This window comes from Strigops habroptila, chromosome 2 (assembly GCF_004027225.2).
Source record: "Strigops habroptila isolate Jane chromosome 2, bStrHab1.2.pri, whole genome shotgun sequence".
Taxonomy (NCBI): Eukaryota; Metazoa; Chordata; class Aves; order Psittaciformes; family Psittacidae; genus Strigops; species Strigops habroptila.
Window position 1 is genome coordinate 68,062,895 of NC_044278.2, and position 19,020 is coordinate 68,081,914.

General features: G+C 37.2%; 1 protein-coding gene across 6 annotated transcripts in view; it reads right to left on the bottom strand.

Moving 5' to 3' along the window:
• The window catches only part of TPP2 (tripeptidyl peptidase 2), a 51,853-nt gene that overhangs the window by 3,179 nt on the left and 29,654 nt on the right, over window positions 1-19,020 (bottom strand). For 5 of the 6 annotated variants that reach the window (XR_003989660.1, XM_030473511.1, XM_030473527.1 and 2 more), the window contains 7 exons: window positions 17,653-17,897; window positions 17,370-17,448; window positions 15,440-15,478; window positions 8,455-8,606; window positions 8,264-8,360; window positions 7,636-7,766; window positions 6,157-6,364 (listed from right to left, as the gene is read on the bottom strand). Coding sequence is in view for 5 of the 6 variants with exons in the window: in XM_030473511.1 (XP_030329371.1) it covers window positions 6,157-6,364; window positions 7,636-7,766; window positions 8,264-8,360; window positions 8,455-8,606; window positions 15,440-15,478; window positions 17,370-17,448; window positions 17,653-17,897 (951 nt within the window). In the remaining variant the exon portion in view is untranslated. The remainder of the gene's footprint in view (window positions 1-6,156; window positions 6,365-7,635; window positions 7,767-8,263; window positions 8,361-8,454; window positions 8,607-15,439; window positions 15,479-17,369; window positions 17,449-17,652; window positions 17,898-19,020) is intronic. The other variant, XM_030473519.1, reaches the window with a different exon arrangement.

A 19,020-nucleotide genomic window follows, 5' to 3' on the forward strand; every position in this document is an offset into this window, starting at 1 on the left:
CACCCTTGCTCTGGCCAAATAAAAGTTTGGGTATTTCTAAATGAGAGAAAAGTTCTCTGCTGGACCAAAAGGTTGAAAACAGTGCTCCAAGAGCTCTTGATAAAAGACAGTAATTTCTGTCTTAGTGCTTGGAAAAAAAAAAACCCAATCCACTGCATACAAGTTAAGTAAAACTACTAAAAGTTCATCAGCACTTCAGAAGTTAAAAATAATGCATGAGATGCTTAATATCAGAATAGGTTTACAAACAAAAAATGTTAGGTAAGAAATAATACTTTATATCTTATACACATATTGGTCAAATTAAGCCTTAAATTAAAATATTGCAAGCTTTAAAAGATCACAGAAGTGAAGATTATGATTCCTTGATACACATAAACAAAATGTCAACTGGAGGGCTATTAAGATGTAACAAAGAAAACAGCTGCTATTTGAATGTATAATAACAGCAAGTAAAACAGTCCGTAGTATCTAAAAGCAGTTGCTAGATGAAACAATGGGAATGACTTCTAAGTATCTGGTATTATTTCATAATTTCAATAAATATAAGTAAGACTAGCTTTTACAGGACAGGTGATATGGCCCAGAAATTGGCCAAAGAGCGATAAACAAAGGGTCGTGAGAAAAGGCAATACATACTTCGAGGATACTGATGGGGTGGCAGGAATCACTGATAGGCATTTTATTCCCCAAGCTAATGGCCTGCAATGCTAAGTGTGTGAAGAGCCAGATCCATGGAAGTGATTGGATGTCCAGCTCCTACGTAGCTGCTTAACTCACCATTGGCTATAGAAAGATGCATATTTAGGACAGTAAAATGCTGAAACCATCTCTCCTCAGACATTTGCCATTTGCAGGGCTAAAGTATTCAAAAGCCTGAAAACACTTTTTAAATAAAGAACACTTTTTGAATCCAGCAACGCTAAACTACCTAATCAAACTTTTCTAGTATCCCAGTCCTGTTACCTGGAGGAGTCCTGTTATTGAGGGGAAAACAAGACTTGTATAATCAGTTACTTTATTATTTCAACAGTTGATCAAAATATATCTACATTTACAAATAATTAAAATACTAGTAACAGAAAATTATTTTTTTTCAGGTTTAATACATCTATGGTAATAAACTAAGGTTTCTTAGCTACAGTTGTTGACTTCTCTCTGCTCTATTAACTGGATTACTACAAATAAAAGCAATATTCATATAAAAAATTGACATTTTTTATATGAAATTGATATTTTCATAATATTTTCAAGAAAGGGAGGGGAGTTAAGGGAATCAAGTATCCAGCAACAAGATTCTGGCAGTGACCGAATATGATCAGCTGGAAGAGACAGCTGCATCTGACAGTGCAGACAGCAATATGAAAAACAATCCAGGCTAAAGATGTTTAAAAGACAAGATAGAAAGGTTCAGGCCTTTCATTTGTTTTTAAACTTATTTTTAGATGTGACTTTTTGCTTTTCAGCTAATTTAAAGGTTGAGGGGCATTAAATTCTACAGATGAGTCATTCCCAGTAATAAACAGGCAATATCCTACTACTCTCCTGTAGCAGTTCTGTTTCAGCCTGGGGATTTGGGCCTACAAATTTTAAAGCCATGTTCTAGGTATAAGAAAAATTGCACGTCTTATATTCCATTACCAAAACTCCTAAAGCACTATCACAAATGTGTTAGCATAATCAAACAAATACTTGCTGCATAAGGCTGTCTTAACTGGAGTTTATTTGAAATACTTTTGTGTATGCAGGGGACATAAATATTTTCCTTCATGTTTCGCTTAGATCACTTGTCTCTGAAGATTTATTTTAACTAGAATAGCTGGAAGTGGGAACAAATGCACTTACTATCAAAAGTCAGCACCAGCTTTCCTACATGCTTGCTACAATACAGGGACAAGCATGATATTTCAGTGGAAAACGGGCAATTCAAAAGAACTAACAAATGCCTTGTGGCAACATAGGTGCTACATCTGCAGAAGAGAGGTGAAACAAGTGATAGTACTTGGTTTACTAGAGGGTGGGCAGAAACACACAGAAAAGTGGTGATGTTTCTGATTCGTCTTTAAAAACAACATAGAAGAAAACATGGTCTCTGTTTTCAAAAATTTACTTCACTTTTAATTACTGACATCTGGATGACCTGAGACTTACAGGAAGCTCAGAAATAAAAACACTTCAAGCAATGTTTTTATCGAAAGCCATCTATACTTGAATGATCAGTGCAGTATTCAAGTGTCTTATTTCCATCCTTTCTCACCCAGTTGCTCCATCTGTTAAGTGCCAGTGCCACAAAACCATGTTCACATACAGGAAGAGCTCCACATTTTCAACTTACTGCTTTAGAATAAGTTGGTTGCCTCTTGAGGACTCATTTGAAGGACATTCACATGAGGTCTATCCCAGATCCTATAACAGTACTCCACTCTACCCTTCCTCCTTCCAAACCTCTTCTATTCCCCAAAAGGCAAATGAGTCATGCAAGGTTAGGTGATAAAGCCAAATCACAACACTTGATTTTATCAGTCCAGCCTAAGTAAGTCCAGAGTAGCATCACAGAAAGGCCTTTAAAGCCATAATTTCTTATTTTCTAGCAAGATGAATTTTGCCAAGCACAAACAAGTCAGCTGGACTGAGGAACTTTTGCCCTTACCCTAGAAAAAATATTCATTTCTTAGACTCTGCTTTGAAGCCTTAAACATTACATTGTTCATTAAACTCCCCAAGCTACGTGAATAGTCTGGTTTCCCTTAAATGGGGGAACTCCAAATCTTCCTCTAACAGTCTGTAAAATAAAATTATTTGCATTAAGCTATTCAATTTGTTTTTAAAATAGCAAAATACTCCAGAAATACAACAGCATATTGCATGTAGCACCAAGGTGAAGGTTTATACAACTGTTTCTTCCAAAAAGACAGAAGAAGCTGCAAAAGAAGAAGACCAAAGGCCACTGCAGATATTTAGAACATTCCACTGGCCCATCTCTAGGGCAGAAGACATTTTTAATCAAACAGGAGCTGAGAGCTTTAAATGCAATCCCACTTACAAAACTTGCCAGCCATTATAAATAAAAATGAATGAATACTGATGAGACAACTTGAATGTAAGGTGCAGTTTGGCAGAGGTGAGTGGAATGAAGGAACTGTAAAGTATTGAGTTAATGTTTAAAGAAAACTTACAGTTCATGACACATGTGTACAGCTATTCTCACATTCACAACAAAACCAGTAGGAATATAACTGCACTTTTTTCTTATACTTTTTTGTGCCAGGCCATATCATAATTATGTAGTCTTAGTCATTAATAGTGACCCTTAAAAAAGCTAAATAAAGCATAAGTGGATCTTCACTGTGCGTTTATGATTTTGAATGACCAAAGAAAATTCTGTCATTGGCTGGAAACCATAGGGCTAACAACTGAAACATCTCGTCTGAATAGTGTAATTGCTAACTACAGCCAGCTCCTAAGAAAACTACTAGGTGGACATGACATCTGTTAGTAAAGGAAGTGAAAGAACATGAACAGCAGCAAGCATGAAACTTCTATGAAGCAATAAAGGAAAAACAAAACAGGTTTTTTCCCCACTTGAAAATAACTCCCTTTGCCCTAGCCCTTTTCTCCAAACGTGTTATCAGCGAAAAATCATTACAGTGCTCTACTATCTCCTTTCAAAGCAAAATTCGCAAACCCATCAAGGCCCAAGCCACATGATTCTCACTCCTCATCCCTTTCAAGAAAACCTCAAAGTGTAAAAGTGAACAATTAAAGTCTCAGTTCCAATAACCACATGAAAGCTTTAAGTGGCAGTATGTATTTCTTTCCCTGCAAACTTTTTTTTTTTAGATAGGTATTAGACTATCTAAATGGGACTAGAATTACTGAACAGTATCATGGGAGAGGTGAAGTGCCTAAAACTCATAGCAAAGCCTTGTTCCTGTGTGGTCACATGTGGCCTGCACTGCTAACAACAGCAGAAAGCTTAGCAGCATTCCCTTTTGATCTGATGGCCTCGCATAACTAAATAGGCACCAAGAACAGATCTGTGGCAGATGGAGGTCTTGGTGTTGGTAATCTGGAAGGAAATGAAGCTCACGTTAAAGTCAGCAAGACATTTGTGCTGGTTTTGGTTGGGATAGAGTAATTTTTCTTTATTGTAGCTGGTACAGGGCTACGTTTTGGATTTGTGCTGAAAACAGTGTTGATAACAGGGATATTTTAGCTATTGCTGAGCAGCACTTGCACAGAGTCAAGGCCTTTTCTGCTCCTCACCCCACTAATGAGCAGGTTAGGGTTGCACAAGTTGTTGGGAGGGGATGCAGCCAGGACCAAAGGGATATCCCATACCATAAGACATCATGCCCAGCAATAAAAGAAATGTGGAAGGAGGAAGGGGGGATATTCAGAGTTAAGGCTGAGCTACTTCCCGAGGAACTGTTACGTGTGATGGAGTCCTGCTGTCCTGGAGATAGCTGAACTTTTGCCTGTCGATGGGAAGTAGCGAATGAATTCCCTGCTTTTGCTTTGCTTGTGCATGCAGGTTTTGCTTTACCTATTAAACTGAGACAACTCATGGGTTGAGATAAAGACAGTTTTATGTTTCCAGTTCTCCCTCCTGCTGCAGGGGAGAGAGAAAGTAACTGTGTAGGGCTCATGACAGTCATGTCAATTTGACTCGTAAAACCAAGAGGGAAAAGCAGACTACGTAAGCAGGATGGAAGTTATTTCCATGTGAAATGCTATAAAGATTTAAAAAGTTTTGTTGGCCTTTCAGTACCAATTCAATTATATGGAGACATTAATTGTCAGAGAAAAAACTGAATATGCACTTAGACAAATCCACGGTTAAGGCAGCCAAAGAGACAGGTTCAAACCCTAACCTGTGCAATTCAAATCAGAGTTACTCATTCGAGGCCCAGAGCCCACAGCTCATGAGTGCCAGGAACCAATATCAGTCTTGGAAGAGAACCAACATATAACAGACTGATAAACTCCCAACAAGATGTCTCTGTTGGCTGTTTTTCCACTGAAATTACCCCTGTCAGCTTTAAAAATCAAAAGTAGCAAACCAGGTCACTATACTGGAACTCAGTACTGTATTTACAAATATAGACAGGAAGAAAATCATGTGCCCGACAACATGATTAAAGCACAAAATCTGCTACCACAGGATATTATAATCAGGTAAAGATTAGAAGAGATATGCTGAGAAGATGTAGGTGTACAAGAAAATATACATTAAAAGAAGTGAGAGTAAGCACCATCAACTTTTTTGTTCAAGCCTCCAGCTAAAGCACAAGTTCTTACTGGGAAGATTATTTACTGCCAAGGAAATGAAGCAGGTTTTTTTAATTTCAAAGTTTTTTGTTTGTAACTATATGAAGTGCTTTGGCAATTTAACTGAATTATAAACAAAGATATTGGTCACTTCACCTTCATCTAAAACAGAGCCGTATGTAAGAGTTGAGTACAGCAACTAATTAATACTCAACAACTCAACAGTTAAATGTAAAAAGTAATAAACTCTGTAAATTAAAAGCTACATAACTAATCACCCACAATGGATTGTTTTACTCTTCTGGAATAGCTGTCTTGAATGAAACAGACAAAAACTTAAATCTCAGGATTGGGAACCTTGAAATGACAGGGAAGTCTGTGCTAATAAATATGTAAGTGTAATTATTTCCAAGGGTTTCTCCTTTACCTCTACAAACATTACTGACAGCAAAACATAAAACTTCTCTTGTCCATGGTGTAGAAGAGGTTACAGAATGCAGGACTGAACAGAGTAGGGATGCTGCACACTTCTGTGTGTGTATAGCTAGAACAGCGTAGAGTTTAATCAAAAATATTCCCTGAAAGGTACAGAAAAAAGCAATTCAATAAAGCAAGCAGCATTTTCATGGAAGTCTGGTACTTTTCTACACCCTTCCCTTAACCTCTATGTTCACATGCATGGAGATGGGCTTACCATGGATTTGACAGGCTTGGGAAAACCTCTGTGGAAAAAGGCCATTAAGGAAGCACAATATACGGAACAGCATGAAAAAGTACAAGGGAGGAATGTATGAAGCTGTGCACACAGAGGCGGTGCATAATTCCAGGAGAAACCATCTAAAAACCCAACATGCAAAATCCAAAAATTCTGCTTTGCTCTCTTACCTTGCTGTCAAAAAGATCAGTCCACTTTGTTGTTTCCCAGAATGTCTCTGTCAAAGCTTCTGAGCAGCTCTCATGATCCTCATCTTTGCCTTCTGCATCACTGGAAGCAGCTCCTTCTTGGGCCTGCAGATGAAGAAGCTGGTCAGCCAGCGCACTTCCTTTTCGACAAAGCGCATCCACTAAAGTAGTCTTCTGTTTTTCCATTTCACTAGAAGAAAACAGTATGTAAAATATTAGGTCTTTTTGCAGATACCTCATTAAGAACAGAATCAGTGCTGTACTGAGCTTAAGCTAAAATGTTTACAGCAGTCAGTACACATAAAACGAAAATCAGCAGAAAAAAGATATTTTAAAGCACAGCTACTTAAATAAACTAATTGTAAAAAAATTAGAGACACTTATGCATTAAACAAGCTCAATCATTCTAAAGCTCTAAAGCTCAATATTCTAAAACTGAATGAGCCAGCATCTAGAAATACAACTTTATAGTTTCTGGCATGATAAACAGAGAGAGTCAAATCCACCACTAACATAAGCAGATACAAGCCTGTTGATTTCAAAGGAATTGCACCTATCTAAAGCACCACTGTATTTGGTGTTCAGTTTCAGATGTTAGATTCAACCACATGACCTAATGGGTCAACTTACCAAGAAACGGTATTAGAATGAAGTTTACTATATCTGAGCTTTCCTTTTCTATCAGCAATTCTAGAATTATATATGAATATTCAGGGTAGCTAGAACAGCCAGCCTAGTTTTAGAACTGAAATCTAAAGTAATCATCAAGTATGCATCTCCCATTTTAAGGGCCTAATCTTCAAATCTGCTGCTCGATTCGTGACTAAACAGCAGCATGCCACACGCTCAGAATCCACTGGTTATTCTCCAGACTGAGGTGACCTTCAAAATACTGTCTTCCTAAGTATATACGCTGGTAATTCACAGGAACAATCTAAACCTAAACAACGGGCCTCAAAAATACTTTGAAGCACAAGTATAGCTGTCACACTTTTCACAAATGAAATATGTCACTTCTTAGACTGATGTCAATTTTGTCTTCAAATACAGATCCAAAAGGTTGCAAGGTATTATAAAAGGCAGGTAGCACTCATAACACATACCTCTAGACTGATGTTCTAGTGGTCCCTCTGATCTGAATTTAAGCTTGATACAAAATAGCTTAAACTTGTATCAAGCTTGAGCTTAATACAAAACTGCATTTTCCTAACACATTTAAATCCTGAAAGCACCCTTGTTTATTTATTATTTCTAATTAAAAATGTGCAGGTTTCGGTGCTCCTGCATTCTAGAGAGATAAAAGAACAAAATAATTTTGCAGTCAAATTTGAAATTACGTGAACCCCTAAAAATAGCACAAGTTATTCAACAAGGTTATAGTCATTCCATTTCTTATAAGCAGAGACAAAATACATAGATTACAGAAATAGGATGCAAGAAAATTATTTACTGGGTAGGTACTTTTTTATAGTAGTTGCATCAGGCCTGGGATCGGTCTTCATGGCAAAATAAACTGCTAATGCTGTCTGATCAATATGAGAGATTACAGTATTTGCAGCTTCAACAATTTCATCAAGTCTTTTCATTCGTTCCTAGAGGAAGAATAAAAAAAAAGTGTTTAGCACTATGAAATCATGGTTCTAATTTTTGAGGACAGTGACAGATGGTGGATTTAACTGTGTCATTTCAAGGGGTTACTGTCCTCAGGTGACTGAGCAATTCTGCTAGAAGAAATTACCAAACCAGTAGAGGAGTAGAATGGGATATGTGATTGTCTCGGTAACCACCATTTAGAATAATATTCTTACAGATGAAACCAGTAAGGAAACTTACAATGAGCCTAATTTAACAAGGAGTAAATGACAAGCAAACACATTATAGGTAGGCATACTCTGTTTCATTTTGCTGTGGGATTAAGTAAATCCCACAGTTAGGGAGGCAGCTGTCAAACTAATTAGGAATTTCTGCCTTATAGTACTGACTACAGCTTTGGCAGTCACTTCAAGACCAAACATGTATGAAGATAGATTCATTTGTTTAGGCTACACAGACGTATTGAGACAAACAAGTTTAAAATGTATTAAATGACCTTTTCAGAATCCAGCTGATGAAGTCTTGCAACGTACAACGGAAGATGATTAGGAAATGCTTCTTTCAACTCATTATACATGTCAGTGGTATCCAGTCTAGAAGAGAGGAGGACATAGCATGAAAACACAGATTGTGGATATTTTTGTGTACAGCTGCTTCATGCTTATGTAGTCATGACAGCAGACATACTTGGTCATCCACTGTATTTTTAGATCTCTTAAAGCTTCAGCAAATTCTTCTTTTACATCTTTTTCTTTTTCCTGTTCTCTTTCTTTGTCTTTGCTGCCATTTTTACTTTTTGATGGTGATGGTATCAGATGATAGTGAACAGTAAGGACATCCTGTAGGTAGCAAAAGAGACATATACTGAGAGGGATACAGTACACTTTTTTTTCCTGATGCTATATAAAAGTTAAATCATAGCAAGCAACTACTCTGAGCAATGCATACACTGAGTAAGGATTCTGAAAAGATATTAGTCATTAAGAATTCAGGAACTGCTTAAAGTTTTTATTTTAAGCATGCAGGGATGTAAATATTAAAATAGCACACTGAGTGTAGAGACAAGAAAGCTGAAAATTAAGCACGTTTGACATTGTTGTGTTCATATGATTTTACATAATATTAGAGAATCAGAAGGATGGGGGTTTTGTTTGTTTATAAAAAAGCAAATAACTTGGTTAAAAGGCACAGGGAAAAAAAAAAAAAATCAGTTAGAGATCCTATCCTACAAATCTGGCAATATGCAAATTAATAAAGATGAATGAATTCTAAAAAATAATACCACAATAGGATAAACAAAGCGTGAGTCATGCCATGCTTAGGTATCTACTGAGACAGTATTTTTTCCATGTGCCTACTGAAATAGCTGAAGCATCCACAGTCAACTGTTTTCCAGTTTGCTGGTACAGACTTTCTAATTTTACTTGTGTCTGTGCTCAAACTAAGTAGACAGAATAGCAAGACTTTTTTAAAACTCTATATGCTAGCACAGAAGTAGTTTGAGTTCATGCTACCCTAGTCAGGGATTACCATGAGAAAACCAGCTACTGCCATTTAAAAGGAAAATCCTAACTGATCTTAGATCATGCCCTTCAATCCATTTCCCAAGATGGTTTACATATAAATTGGCAAATAAGCCAGCATTAGATTTCAGTCATTGCTTCTAAAACATTGCAATTGCTGGGGGAGGCTGTTTTGTTGGGTTTGGTTTTAATGTTGAAATTTTTAAAAGAGCAAGTGAGGACAGATGTCCCATTATTTTACAAACAAGGTATTTCACAGAGCAGATCACTTCAGTTTAAATCCTCTACATACCATTACTCTGTTGCAACACTGTGCACAATACTGTGCTGCATGCCCAATTGCCACGGCAATTTAATTATTTATGCCAATTATTCAAAAATATATTTGTGGCAATGTTTCTCATAAACCAGGTCAGTGTTGTGTAATGAAATGAAATCTTGTGCACAAGATGGAGTTATTTCAGGTTACTTAAACAGTGAGTAAAAAGTGACTGTTAGAATCTGCTGTGTATAGCCTTGAAATAATGGACTTCAATACTACGCTTCTGAAACTATTCCAGAACATTGATGCAGAACAATTTTATTTGAACTTGGAGTTCAGCAGACCAACAGCTTACTATGGGTAACTGAGTACTAGTAACAGAAAGTGACATCAACATTCCCTTAAACAATTTTTCCAGCTACTTAATATGCAATTGCAGATGAACCACTAAATCAATGTTTACATACTTTTTTTTAAACCCAGTTTAGATCACTAATCTACGTCAAAGTGTAGCTTTCACAAGAACTATCCCATACATACGATTCTATGATTCTGTGTGCATTTAAAGTATGAAGTGGATGACCAGGCAGTACACCTAACTAAGACTTCAGCAAGAGCTAGGCCAGAGCATGACAAAAACGGTTCTGGAAACAAGCACATGTAGTGGAGCATACAGAAGTCAGGTATGGAGCTGGATAAGGTAATCAGAATGCTAGAAAGCAACAATGTAGTTCATTAAAGCAAGCTAAGCATTTTAAGATGCCTAAGAAGTTAGTTCAGCACAAAAATTTGAATCAGTAGTTTGCAGTGGTTTTTGTCCTCTATTGAGATTAATACTTTCCTAAGAGAGAAACCTGCTTTCCTAGAAATATTCTTCTAATACTTCAGGATTTCATTCTTGAAAGTCCTCTTTGATCTTACTTGGCAACATGTTTGGAGTTATGCACCTGAACGGCCTCTGCATTCTCAAGCCTTCTCTGTATGACAAGGCTACTACTCTGGGTTAAGTTTCAAGCCAAGTGTAACCAGATTAATAAAATCCCACTTTTATGTTGATGAACACTTTCATTTAAGAGACTAATTCTATCTAACTAAACCATCAACAGTAAAATGTCATCTCCCCATTCTCTCAGCTAGGTGCTTTTGGTCTCATGAGATTCTGCAAGCATTACAAGCTATGATCATTGACAGGAAAACAATGCGCTTCAGATACAGGCACCCTCCTTTTGAAAAAGAGCTTATAGAAAAAGAGGTGCACTCTACAGACATCAAACTTATTTCATGGGATAAATAAGGTTTAGGTGCTTATCACATTTAACTAAATTATCACAAGACTGTAAGATGGACTGACACCTTCTTTCTTTTCTCTATTCTGTTTGTAAACACTAGCATCATTTATAGAACTTGGCAACCCCCTATATACCAGAAGATCCCAGAATGACACTGTCATTGCCATTACAGAAACATTCATCATTAGAGATAAAGGAGAAGGCAGGCAATTCTTCACAATTCACAGCTTTAATCTGTTTTCTTATTCAAATTTCACTATAACTGTTCCACAGCAACAGAATTGCTGGTGAACAGGATTTAATTTTATATATACCTATAAAAAGATAGAGGGCTATAGCCAGAGAAAGGCAGCGAGCAAGCATATTATCTGTTGAAAACACTACTTTTAGGAAACTTTGAAGTTAATGAGAAAGATTCCCTTTGACTATTCTCTAAAAAAACCCCAAAACAACCCAAAAAACCCCCCAACACCCCCCTCCCCCCAATATTAAAGACTTTAGAAGCACACAGGATATGCACTTTGGTCAGTGTACTCTGTGCACAGCTTGATAAGCCTCAGTGAGTTTACTTTTAACAGAACTATAAACTGTATAACGTAAACAAGCACAATGCCCTCAAAACAATCACCTCTTGGAAGAGCTTAGTTAACAGGTAACTTACTTTTGTTTAAACATTTAGATTTCTGTCTGATGATTCAACATCTGTTGCTTTATATGGAAAAGACCTATGAACTACTGTCACTTGTACCTTTAAGCATTCACAGCAAAAGTAACAACAGGAAAAAGCTCCTTGAAGGACCACATCCCAGGTCTCATCTTCCATTTAATAAATACCATGCACATCTTCACATACACACAAGTTGAATGTGCACATACTGAATTTGCATCAATTTTAAGATGCATACAATTCGTGCAGGATTGCTTATTTTTACAGCAATACTCTTATTCATTTGAAAAAGAATGAAGTTTCTTGAAGTCAACAGCTAGGCTTAAACAAAATTAAATCAGACATGTGCTTCATTCTATTTTTGAAGGCCTCCTCATTAAACAGGGATAGTGTCTTAATGCTCAAAGGAAGTCATCCTTTCCACTTGCCTTCACAGTGGTATTTATTAGTCTTCCAATAGTATTCATCAATGCATTTCTTGCTTGAAACTGGAGGAAAGGATGGCAGAGTAGGGAGACGTAGAAATTTTTTACCCTTTAGCCAGTTGCTACATATTGCTCCTCAAAAGCTGCATTATTAAAACAACAAGAACAAAAACCAGAAAACAAAAACCCAAAAAAACATCTTCTTACAGATGGGAAGAAGTCAATGACCTGTTTTCACTCTAAGTATGTTCAGGACAAAACTTGAAAACAATGGGGAAAAAATAATCAGATTGTAACTGTGTTACAGAAGTTGTCAAAGAAGAAAGGTATGTAGAACCAATTTGTTTTTCACATGGTCGCTTAACACATACCTCCCCATTGGAGACCAAGGGCACTTCTAAGGGTACACTAGAGGGCACTCTCTACTTCAGTGGGGATCAGTTCAAGGGAAAAACATCACTGAATTCTGAACTTCCGAACACTGATCATATGATATGTATGAGAGATTGGATGGCATTAAGTAAAAACCCACGTCCAAGGGTTATTTTGGGTTTGGTTTGGGGTTTTTAGATAAAATTAAGTTCTCCAGAATAGCTCTTTGAGCAGAAAATTATGGATTAGGCATACAAATCTCCTGTATGTGTCTAGTAAAACAAAGACACCTGCTTATTCTGTGGAAAGAACCCATTGACACTTTTCTCCAGTTATAAAAGAATTAACTATCTTTGGAAAATTAGGCTGCTATTTCCTGGCATAACCTCAAACTACTTTCATGTAAACTACAGAAGCTGTTGAACTATGGGCTGGATGAGCAATCAAGTGGATTGACACCTGCTGAACTGCCAGGCCCAGAGGGTGGTGATCAGCAGCACAGCTGGAGGCCAGTAACCTGTATGTACCCCAAGGGTCAATAATGGATTGAATCCTGTTCAACATCTTCATTAATGACCATAAAGGGATGATGAGGCAGAGTCCACCCTCTGCAAGTTTGCAGATGACACTAAACTGGGAGAAGTGGCTGATACAGCAGAGCGTCATGCTACCATGTAGAGGGACCTTGACAGGCTGGAGAAATGGGCTGTCAGGAGCCTCAACAAGTTCAACAAGGAAAGTTGCAAAGTCTTGCACCTGGAGATGAATACACCCATGCACCAGTACATGCTGTGGGCCACCCAGCTGGAAAGCAGCTTGACAGGAAAGGACCTGCACGTCCTGGTGGACATCAGCTTGTATGTAAGCCAGCAATGTGCCCTTGATGCAAAGAAGGCTAACGGTATCCTGGGCTGCATTAGACATACTACCAGCAAGTAGAGGGAGGCAATCTTTCTCCTCTGCTCTACACTGGGGAGGCCATACCTGGAGTACTGTGTACAGTTCTGGGCTCCCCAATACAAGAGATATATGGATGTACTGGAGAGAGTCCAGTGAAGATCCACAAAGGTGATGGACTGGAGCATCTCTCTCATAAGGAAAGCATGAGAAGGCTGGGACTGTTCAGCCTAGAGAAAGCATTTGGGGGGGTGGTAGGGTAGGGGAACTTGGGGATTGATCTCCTGTAGCTGTGTAAATATCTGTAAGGAAGGTGTAAAGAAAAATCCAGATTCTTTTCAGCAGTGCCTAGTGACAGGACAAGAGGCAATGACCACTAACAGAAACACAAGAGGTTCCCCCTGGACATCAAGAAATACTTTTTCACAGTAGGGATAACTGAATACTGAGTACAGGTTGCCCAGAGATCATGGAGTCTCCACTCCTGGAGAAGTTCAAAAGCTTTCTGGACATGGTTCTGGGAAACTAGCTCTAGGAGGCCCTGCTTGTGCAAGTGGGTCAGGCCAGATAAACTTCAGAAGTCCCTTCCAAACTCAGGTATTCTGTGAAAATAACAGTGCTTTCAAACAGCCAGAAATACCCACCCTGGATTTCTGGTAGTGTCATGCACATAGGTGCAAGCCAACAAGTTCTCTCTTTCTATGCTGGAAAACATCTTAACTGCATGTAAACTCATGACAGGGCAGGGTAAATATTCAAAACTTGTAAACTAGGAAGCCCACAGAGTTGCATTCCCAGAAAAACATATCCATTAATGGAGCTTTTGCAGATCAGTGCTCTGAAATACACTGTTTTATTTATTTGCTGCTAGTATGCTGATGACTCATGAGTAATGGGTGGAAGTATCAAGAACAGTTTTTATTTTGACTTGGGTGGGTATACTGCTCAGATCTGAACACAAATCTCTGTTCTAAAAGCAAAACAAAACAAAAAAATAGAACATGCAACATCTTGGATCTGTTTAATAGGTTTTGTTACATAAATTAAATCACGATTAGAGCTTAACTCTCTTGTTAGAGATTCACTTAGTGAAGATTTTACACCCTACTCATCAGGAAGCTGCACATTCACATGGGATTTTAAATCACCTTGCTAAAAGTGATCTGCACACTTTTCAGATGCAACATGAAAATTGCAGCAATGCATATTAAAAACCTTCTTGTAAAGCCTAATCACATTCACACACTGTCATTGCACTAAGATCAGACTAAGCTAGCTGGCACAGTTACCAGCTCACTGTTAACAAAATAACAATTACACTGATATACTGTTATTCATGTTTGTCATGCCTTCCAACAAGAATGCTGACTAATTTGCCTGTCACTCCAGAACACACCAGCTTGAAAACGTAAGTTGTAATTAGCCTTACAACTTAAGAATAAACCTAGAAAAAACCCAGTAGCCTTATAATGGTAGCCTACTAATAGTTATTTGGGGTTTTTATAAAGACTGTTTCAGTCTGACTGCTGGCAGAATATTGTACTACCTAAAGTAAAAATATAAGAAAGCACAATATTAAACACTGCTATGTTAAAAGTCACTCCCTAACCGAAGCACCTTAATACATGTTCCAAAATTCTTTCTGTAAATTCTACTACCTGCTACATCACTGTATAAACGCTAGCCTATAATGAATTATATTCAGTTTAAGTAGAATCACAAATTGAGAGACTTTTCAATCAAGTCCATCCCTCTAAGAAAAATCTGCTTGCTACAGTATGTTTTTATGACTGTAACGAAGCCAGCTCCCAATTCAGTAGAGTTGGTATACAGTTAGCTATTCAATTCTACATCAAAGTGTTAGGTTTGTATTCAGATCTCAATTTGCAGATAGAATAGAAGAGGCAGAAACACTTGCCACAGAAAATCTTGACACTACACACTGAAGATTCCCAAGTGTTTCATAAAAACAAAAATTAAGGACCACTAATCACCACATGCATTTTTACAGCACTTATTGCAGAAGCATCCAGATGCTCATGTGCCTCTCAGCTTTGTATTACAATAGTGTTTTGTCATTCTACCAGTAGACATACTTAAGGTGCTGAACTAAATAACTCAGGACTAAGGAAGTAATGAGGGAGACAAATTAAAAAAACCAATACTGGTAGACAAATTCTGTAAGTCATATGCAAAAAGACTTAAGTATATCTTTTTCAAAAACTAACATTCAGTACCTTTTTAAATTTTCCTTGTCGCTTTGCTGCAGACTGCCCCTGGGAGTTAGAATAACATACTGTAAGAAAACATGCACACACCACACAGGATGGAGACACCTTCTCTGTACAAATACGGTTATAGTTTCAACCTACAGATTTTTAAACTTTTAGAGAGTCATATCTATGATCAAACATGCTCTTAAGCATGCTCTTTCATGTTTTTTAAATTAATAAACGAATGCATCATTGTTTATACAGTCCGTTACTCCTGTAAGACAAGCAAGTGTTGTTAACCACTTAGCTTAAACTAAGAATTACAGAAATTCAGCCTCAAAAGTGCAGAAATTGACTGTTTAGTGGCATTGTTCTATTTCATATAAATATACAGAAAGTATATATACATTTTCCCCTCACATTGCATCCACTTATTGGCTTAGAGACAACTTTGCTGCCTAGCCCTTCTTTTTTGTCTCCTGGTACATACTGAGGTTCACTAAAGATAGCATAAAGTATTTGATGCTGTTTGGTACCATCCTTTTTTTCCAGTGAAATATGACCTAACAGTAATACCTTACACTATGACATGATTCAGCTAGAGCTGCTGTCTGTGTAAGCTCTTAAGTATTTTCATCACATGAAATGACAGGAAATACCTACCTATCTCCTACTTCCCCCATCCCAGAAATCATGGTATATAACCACTTAGTCTGGTTTTAAAATAAGATAGATGAGAATTACAACCAATAGTTCAAAGAAGTGCAGAATTCAAGTTAGGGAAAATATACTACACTACTGTAATGAATTTACCATGGATTTCATGGAATTTTACTTGCAACCTTGCACGAATCACAAAGAAATATAAAATTAAATATTTTAGAGTTCTTAGTTCCTGGGTTTTTCCTCAATGATACATAAGCTGTCCTGACAGACATTACCTAATCTACGTTTACATGCAACCTGCCCCAAAAGTACTACATACAACCAAATCAGACTGAACTAAACTTTACTACTCAAGATCTAAAGGTTATGTGCCCACCCACTCACAGAAACTTATTCTCATGAAAACATACTCTAGTTTTATACATGTTCTTCAGCCACATCTAGTGATATATGGACTATCTCTAAATACTAACAATCACCAGGACTGATTCAAATTCACTCTCGGCTTTGCAATCTATTTTAAAATAGGTAAAGGAATCTTCTAAATATTTTAGCACCAGATACACACAAAAGTGATCTGCTTATTATAATCACTGTTGCACTACGGATTCATACAAGTTAGAAAGCAGTTTCTACAGGATGCTGCATGGATGCTGCATTAATGAGCAAAACAATCCTACAGCTTTTTTCAAGCACCACATACAGAGATCTTACACCATTCTCGTGGAGCATACAGCCATATTAGTGGTTGACAACATCAATGTGCAGCAGGTAAGAACATCAGTTTATGCATTTAGGATGGCAAAATTCCTACTACTTTTTAACAGTAACATGTAGGTGTTAAGAAAGCACATTTGTTTGCTGAAAATTGTATGCATGCAAGGAAGAGTAAAGCTTTTTACTAGAGAACCAACATGCACAAAATTGTATATGCACTTTTTTTCATTAGAAAAATTATACTAAAGGCAATTACACAAAATCATTTTTAAAGGCTCCACACCAATAAAAAAAGCAGTTGCTTCTAGAAATGGAAGGATTCAGAGGGAAAGAATTAGAATTCAAAATCTAGAAAATGCAATTAAATTTGAAATTGCAAGACAAAAATAGAAATAGACTTACTTAGAAGTTACTCTGACCTTATGATGAAACAACTGCTTCCAAAATGTGTTACATTAATAAACCTAGTGCTTTAATGCACTAAAATTATGAAATAAGCACTTCCTGGCATGCAATTTACTTGCTTCCAAAATTTCAGAAAAAGAAGCTGTCATACATTTCGAATACTCACAGCTTTCTTTCCAAGTTCTGTTTTAGACAGTGTAAGAGCTCCTGCAAGATAACATCCTGGTCCTGCTCCTTTAGGTATTCTATTTAAAGAAAGAAAGTTCACCGTTAAAACCAGGTTCACTAATGTTCCATGGGGACTACAATAAAGAACTCGAACAGTGAAAGAACAACACAAGAGGAAATACCAAGCCTAAACAGGTAGACACAATCAAAGTATCATTTTAGTTAGGTGCAGAGGCAGCTGGTTAGATGTAGATGAGAAAAACAGGACTTCAGTAACTTACTTGTCATCAGGCAGAGATGTAACAAAGAATGGCTGACTGTGTTTTGGTGGTAATGTCAAACTGTTGGATTTCTTCTTCCCTAACAGAGCAAGGCTATGGTTTTCATAAATATCTAAGCTCAAGGTACTAGACAACCTGTGAGAAACAATAAATGGAAGGTCTTTGATGCGATCCAGCTCACTGTTCTGTTCATGACGAATTTGTAACCGAATAGTGTAATCTCCTTTTTCCAGTTTCACAGAATACTGAAAGAAAGAAGCTCTCATAAATGTCAAGGTTAAATACCTCACCATTCACAAAGAAATCCAGAAATAAGACTGTCATATGTTCTTCTTGATCCATATAGCTGTAGCCATTTAAAATATGCTAGACTGCGTAGTTTTAGGTGTCTCCTGAAAACAGAGTGTTTTCAAGACTTGATAGCAGCCAAAACACATTTTGTATTGACTGAAAAGCCCCAAAAGTTTTCAGACCACAAAATAGGCTGACATAATTTGTTCCTATTGTAACACTATTAACTGCTTAAATAATAATCACAATTCTTGCTATTTCAGTTCAATACCTCTAGCAGGTTTGCCTTGATACACTTTCAATTTACTACATAACTTTGGGTGCTCTGTGGTTTAGATCACAGAATATCTTCTACTATCTCAAACATTGTACCAGCCTTCACACTGAGGAACCCAGTAATACTGTGAGATTTAAGGCTGCAGTTTGAAGAGCTGACAGACTCTTTGCCCTGAGCTTTTTATATATTCAGTTACACAGATAACATCATCTCCATTTATATAAAACAAACAAACACCACCACCGAAAGCAAAACCCACAAATACTGCCCCCCTCTAAACCCAGACTCTCAAATTCCTAGTTTTGAAAACATTCTTTCACTTCTATCAACCTAAAAGGGCACCATGTGGATGTTTTGAGCAGTAGCATTCTAACCTGCCTTTCTGCTGCTGCTATAATGCAAAAGGCAGCCCCAAGTAGAAAGGGACAATAATTCAGAACTATCCTGCTCCCAGAATCTTACTCTCCTGGGGTTAGGGATTCAGTTGGCATTTCTTCCTGGATAGTTAATTTTGAATTGCTTTAGAATTTTCCATGATGCACAACATCAGAGATACACAGTGTGGTGGCCCACCAGGTGTAAGTAACATTACTTTGGTGATTTTTAGATTTTATAACAGCTTAAAAAATGCAGGCTAAGGAACAGAAGCTTAAGTAATGCAATTTCTGAAATTGATTTACAAGAGTCAGAAGACATGCTTTAAAGCTGATCACCTGTACACTTCCAGAATGATGAATCTATCAAAATAAATATTACATTGATGAAGTTCAACTGTGATTTTGGATTGGTAAGAAATGGTT